The sequence below is a fragment of the Delphinus delphis genome, chromosome 11 (assembly GCF_949987515.2).
Source record: "Delphinus delphis chromosome 11, mDelDel1.2, whole genome shotgun sequence".
NCBI classification, from domain to species: Eukaryota; Metazoa; Chordata; class Mammalia; order Artiodactyla; family Delphinidae; genus Delphinus; species Delphinus delphis.
The window spans coordinates 81999483-82006196 of NC_082693.1; the positions used below are offsets into that span (position 1 = coordinate 81999483).

At 42.9% G+C, this 6714-nt stretch overlaps 1 protein-coding gene across 1 annotated transcript in view; it reads left to right on the plus strand.

Annotated features, from left to right (window-relative positions):
- ANO4 (anoctamin 4) overlaps nt 1-5624 on the plus strand; it is a 215727-nt gene extending 210103 nt beyond the window's left edge. The window contains exons 24-26 of the mRNA XM_069541243.1: nt 867-972; nt 2512-2707; nt 4867-5624. Coding sequence (XP_069397344.1) covers nt 867-972; nt 2512-2703 — 298 coding nt within the window. The 3' untranslated portion in view covers nt 2704-2707; nt 4867-5624. The remainder of the gene's footprint in view (nt 1-866; nt 973-2511; nt 2708-4866) is intronic.
- The last annotated feature ends 1090 nt before the right edge of the window (nt 5625-6714 follow it).

A 6714-nucleotide genomic window follows, 5' to 3' on the forward strand; every position in this document is an offset into this window, starting at 1 on the left:
CCTGGACAATCATAGTTTTTATTCGGACAAGGGAAATTTAGTATGTCTACACAGAACTGTTGTAATAACCAATATTTCCATATCTTCTCACATTTCTGGAGCGAATGAAAAGAACATTCAAAACACATGAACACTGTATGACGTTGAGAGTCACTTCTCAGTCTTCCCACCTGAGAATAGTAATGATACGGTAAGGATAAAATGGAGCCTCATGGATCTAAGTTCCTAGGCTAGTGCTTGGCACCTAGTAGATAACAGACATCTGCGGAAGTTGATGCTTACTCAGAAGTTACAGCTGGAGCATATTTTAGGAAGGACTCTAGTGGCAAGTGGCAGAAATCCAGTATAAACTGACTTAAAAAGAAATTCATTGGTTCAGGTAACCAGCAGGTTGGAGGGGTGATACTGCGTTAGTAATGACTTGATCCCCAGTCTCCAGCAGTGTCAGCAAGAGACCACCTTTCTGCTGGCTCTGCTTTTTGTTCAAGCAGGCTCACTTCACACAGTTTGTGCTGCCCACCAGAAGCTCCAGGCTTTTACCTTCTGTGGGCTTCGTGATAATTCACTAAGTAATCATTCTAGCAGAAGATCTGGTGATGAGTCTTACTGATCAGGTCTGGCTCATCTTCTGAGCTGGGGTCAGCGAGGGGGAGAACTCTGCCCAGCCCACACGGATAATTCTTCAGAGAAGAAGAGAGATTCTTTTACCAGAAGAGATGCTGGACAAGCAAAACAACAGATGTCTAGTGTACAGAAACTTTGTATACTTTTCTCCCGTGAATGAGGACTACATAGTGGGGATGGAAGAGATTTGGGAGTCAGGAAAATCATAATTTGGAATGTACCACTCTCCTGTGTGTTTATAGATACCGAGACTACCGTGACCCTCCTCATTCACTGGTGCCCTACGGCTACACACTGCAGTTCTGGCATGTCTTAGCAGCCCGACTGGCTTTTATCATTGTGTTCGAGGTAAGTTTTCTCAACCAACTCCTTTATTTCCTTTGACATAATGAAGTAACTAGAAGTAATACATGAATGTAAGTTATGAGAACTTTCAATATGATTATTTACGTCCAGAAGCAGGATAAGTAATACTATGTAATCTCTTTCTCTTCTTTTTCTTCTCTTTAAAGTACTTGAATTTTCTAAGAAATATTTGAAAGTCCAGGGTTGACTGTTAAAGAATAAGTCAGGAATCATTGGTCCTCAATTTATTTTTTTAGTTTTTTTTAATTTATTTATTTATTTTATTTTTATGGCTGCGTCTGGTCTTAGTTGTGGCGCGCAGGATCTTTGTTGAGGCATGCGGGATCTTTTGTCGCAGCGTGCGGGCTCTTCGTTGCTGTGCACGGGCTTCTCTCTAGTTCTGGCACACGGGCTCCAGAGCACATGAGCTCTGTAGTTTGTGGCACGCGGGCTCTCTAGTTGAGGTGTGCGAGCTCAGTAGTTGTGGCGTACAGGGTTAGTTGCCCCACGGCATGTGGGGTCTTAGTTCCCCAGCCAGGGATCGAACCCGCGTTCCCTGCATTGGAAGGTGGATTCTTTACCACTGGACCACCAGGGAAGTCCCATTGGTCCTAAGTTTAATATTCTAGGGCTGCTGTTCTTAAAATTCAGGAAAATTGCAGTTTTTCCATCCCCACTCCCAGAGATTCTGATACATTATGTCTGCAATTTGTTTTTCACAGCCCTCCAAAATGCTTCTGATGTTTAAGGACAATGTTTGGAAAACACTGAACTGAGTGTTACAAGTGGTAGCCTCTGGTTATGCATCATCATGACATTACTTACAAAGTATAATCTGCCTAGTAATTGCCTGTATTATGTGTCAATAAAAATACACCATCTATTTTTTTAGTCTTTAAGAAAAGTGCTACTAAAAATAGTTTGCATTCCCATAACTATACCCAGAAATGGAACTTTCATCTCTCTTGTTACATACTTATATTAAAGCCAGATTAATACAAGTAAAGGCTGCCTCTTGGCTCAGACTAGAAGTTTCCTGTTCAGGCATACCTCGGAGATATTGTGGTTTTGGTTCCAGACCACTGCAATGAAGTATTTCACAATCTGTGAAGCATTTCAAAATATTTTCTTAAAATTTTCATAATAACACCCATTTTGTGGATGAGGAAACTGAGGCTCAGAGTGACTTATCCTCAGGTAAACAGATAGCTCTTAAGTGGTAAAAGTAGAGCTGGAATTCAAACCTGGGCTTTCTGATTCCGCAGTATATTCTTCTGGCTCTCCTTTGCCAGAAAATGGCCTTTGCTTCTCCGCCTTCTTTCCTGAGTCCTCTTCTCATTTCCTGTATGGTGCCATTACACCAAGTTCAGTCCTCACCTATCCCTGTGACTCTGTTTCCTCTCACACCCACCCCCTGGCCTTATTCCACTCCCCAGACACACCAGAGGCTCCACATCCCTGTTCTCGACCAGCTCCCAGCGCTCTTTCCGCTAAGGCTGCACAGTAAACCTGACTCTGTTGTATTCTCCCCTGTGTTTTTAGCACCTCGTGTTTTGTATAAAACACCTCATTTCATATCTGATCCCGGACCTCCCAAAAGATCTAAGGGATCGAATGAGAAGAGAGAAGTACTTGATTCAGGAGATGATGTATGAAGCAGAACTGGAGCGTCTTCAGAAGGAACGAAAAGAGAGGAAGAAAAATGGAAAAGCACACCACAACGAGTGGCCGTGACCAGGTCGGTGAGAAGTGTTTCACGGTCTGAGACCTCTCCTTGGCTGGGAGGGGCGCTTTCAACTCCCTGAATCAAAGCTTGCCATTGCTCTCCTGATAGGGGTGCAAATAAATCCTCTAGGAGCTTTCAAAACCAGCTTGTCTCTTACTAAAATTGCACATTTAACGTAACCTTCCCTTTGCACGCAGCTCCTGCAACTCTTCTCTGTCTCCGTGTCACACTCCGGCCTGGCAGCCAAGGTCTTCATGAGTCGGCCTAGGTGGCCCCTGAAATAAACCCTCCTCCCCCTTCCACTCTAGCCTGGCTATTCTCTTTCATCAGAAAGAAGGGGCGTGTTACCATGGGGATATTAAAGTCACTTTTTCATCTCACCCAAGACGGCCTTCCCTCCGTCACCCATTTATTGTTTCCTCCCAGGCTGATCCACGTCGGGCCACACCCACTAAGGTTTCCTCAGACTCATCAGCCCACTGAGACTTACTCTTTATAAACACCTCTGGTTACTGCATCAATACCACATATTGATATTGATATGTGTTGTTAATTTGTGATTTTCAAATAGTTATTAGGCTTCCCCAGCACAACTGTAAGCATCTTTAGGAAAGTCTCTAGGGACTGTAATTTATTCTTCCAGTTGGTTAGCACAGCGGTAAGTACTTGGCACCCATTAAATGCACATTTAATTAATAAAGGTTGGGTGCATTACGCTTAAAAACACTGTAAGAAACTTTCATGATGTTCCCACATATCAGAAAGTTCTTCTGAAACCTTCTCTCTGGCAAGGCAATTACTATCTGTGTGTCCTTGGACAAGTCACTTAACTTCTCTGTGCCTCAGTTTCTTCAGTGATAAGATGAGCCCTCAGTTTTTATCCTCTGTGAATCTAGTATTCCAGCATTTCTTTTGCCTTCCTTGCCTTCATTCCCCTCTCTCCACTTGTTTGGAGACTAACTTTGAAACGTTTTCCAAAATTTGGCCTCCAAAAGAAAAATGAGATATACAGGAAAAAATGTATGTTTTTCACTTTTCATATAGGTTACAATATAGCAGATATCTACAGAGATGTTTGTTGTTAAAATTAGCGAAGTTTTATCCTGCATTAAGAGTCCAGGAGGTTATTGTGAGTTGGGTATGAGGGTGGACTTGGAGGATATCACCTAGACCCCAGGCCACAGGGATAATATAATAGTATACAGATGTTGAATTGGTTCTGCCCTCAATTCCGAAGTAGGCCTTGGCTTCACTCAAGGCAAGAAATGTTTTGCTACTTAGTAATTTTGCCATTTTCCAGATCTGCCATTTGGCTATATGAGTTCAGGAAAATTACTTAATTTTTCTGAGCCTGCTTATTGGGTGGAACTAATTTGCAGCTCCAATAAGGTTATGAGTGTGAGACATTTACAAAACAAAATGCTATCAAATACTATATCGGATTTGCACTGCTATTAAGCGTTGCACTGTAGTCCAGCGGATCTAGATCTGGCTGTCCGTTCTCTATCTGTATGACCTGGGGTGGAGCATTCCCGTGGATTCGGTGTCCACATCTTCAAGAGAAAAAGAGTTGGACTAGACAATACTTTAAGAGCCTATCTGGCTTTAACCTTCTGGGATTCTATCATTTGCTCCAAGCCCCTGGCCCCCTGCACCCATTCTGACCACCTTTTCTCTGGCTCTGGTCAGCTTTCAGAGGAGAAAGGCTGACTATCGGACGGCTTGAGTTGGGGTAGGAGGCACACATTATTAGTGAAGAGAACTGCTCCAGCGCCCAGAGACCAGCGTGCCGTGGTAGACTGTCCTCACCCCAGGGCTGTGCCGGGCTACAGGGCCCTTCACACTTGAGAGCTCCTTCCAGCCTCAGCATTATGGGCTGGTTACTCCCCAAAGAGGACATCTGTGCATCTTGCTTGAAAGCATAGTCTTTCTGTCTCTATTTTCCCAACAGTTGGCAGGAAGTCACCTTCCTTCAGACTGCCTTTCTGACTCAGTCTGTTCATCTGTCAAGCAGGCACAGCAATGTTTATACCATACCTGACTTGGTTCGGGGTTACAGATTCTTCGAATGCCTTTGATTCACACTAAGTACAGACCATTGTACATAATGTCCTTTAAGCCATCATGTGTACTTCGGATTTTAATACCTTTTTTTTTTTTTCTTCTCCCAGGTAACAGTTCATTTGCAGGCCAAGGACCTGAATTCTGTTTACTTCTCCCAGCTGTGCAAAAGCACATTCCAGTGAATGACTAAAATGCAACCGCAGTGCATGTCGCCGAGGTCGGCAGTGGCAGGGGGGTCAGCACTCTTAAAGGACTGCCTGGGAAACCATGCTGCTGTGAAATCACACTGCAGCCCAGCACACAAATGCTATCCATCCATAGACCATTCTTGACCAAGCAAGCATGCACATCATGGGCAGTTACATTCTCAAGTTTTTAAAACCAAGGGGAACTTGTATACTGGGCCTGTTTTTCAGCCTGTTTGCTACCTTTTTTGCATTCTATCCCATGTGAATTTTACAGACACTGGGCTGAAAAGGGTATCTGGACACCTGGACACACATTCCTAGAATGTCACATGGTCCTAATTCCGTGTCACCAAACAACACAAACAAGACCCTGTTTACAACTTTTTCTTTCTTTTTTTTAATTTCAGATCTTTCTGAGGAGATTATATATGACATATCTATAGCTATGTGTATGGCCATAGATGTATTTCTGTGTGTACATATGTATAGTCATGTATTCTTACATATGTACATACAAATATAGAGATATATAAAAGTACATAGAACTTCCTTACTTGTAAATAGCCAAAAGGTACGGACATGAATGATGAATTTTCACATTTAAATAGTCATCAACATGAAGCCATGTTTAATGCTTGTATAATGTGATGCGATAAAATTCAAAATAAATTTATGCACATGGAATATTTTTAGCCGGGTCTTCTGAAATTCTGTTGTAGTTTCTTCTCACAGAATACGAGGAATCACAGAGTGGGGTCTTTAAAGAAAGTCTGTCACTCCCAAACACGCCTGAGAAATCACTTCATCCTTCAGAGAGACAACATTTTCCTTCCTAACCTACCTTTTCCATATTGCTTCCATTCTACCTTCTTAGAGAGGGTGCCGAGCCAACTCATGAGAAATCACTCAGAAGAGTTTGGAAAATGCCACTGATGCCCTTTGTTGAGGAAATGTGAACTATAACCAATGATATATATGATGCTTTTGATTACCCTGCCTGCTAGTATGCTCTGCTGATCCCAGCAAAGGGACTGTCTGTCTGGATGGGGGAAGCGGGGGCTGGTGGGGGAGTTTCCTTCTAAGCAATGCCTGTTGTTGTAATTACTCTTCTTCCAGAGATTGCAGAACCCGACTTTGAATTATGTTATCAGCTGGCCTGTGCCAGTCAGGGAAATGGGAATGCTCCCATTACCGCATCCATCAACACTGTCTCATTTTGGCTGCGGATTCCCAAGAACCTTAAATGTTTCCCTAGATGGGAACAGTTGGTCAGAGTGGCTTTGGGCAGGCTAGAACTTCAGCCATTTCGTAGTTTCTTTTTTAGGACTCCTTCTGACCTGATGTTCCTAGGAGTGAAATGCAGTTAACCCTTGAACACCACAGGTTTAAACTAGGAGGGTCCATTTATAAACAGATTTTTTTTTCAATAAATACGTAATACAGTACTACAGGACCTATGATTGGTTGAATCCATGAACCGTGGATATGGACGGCCAACCGTAAAGTTATATGCAGATTTCTGACTGCACGGAGATTGGCACCCATAACCTCTGCACTATTCAAAGGTCAACTGTACTAACCCTAGCAGAGCCTAAACTAAGGAGATGTATTTTATGGGAACTGAAGACAAGCGGCCATTGGCAGAGTTTTCTTTTCAATCATGGCTAAGAAGTCTGTGAAATATTTCACATCAGCCCTGGGGAAAGGAATTTCCAAGGAAAGCCTCAAAAGATGAAATACAAAGAGATGCTCCAGACAGACAAATTG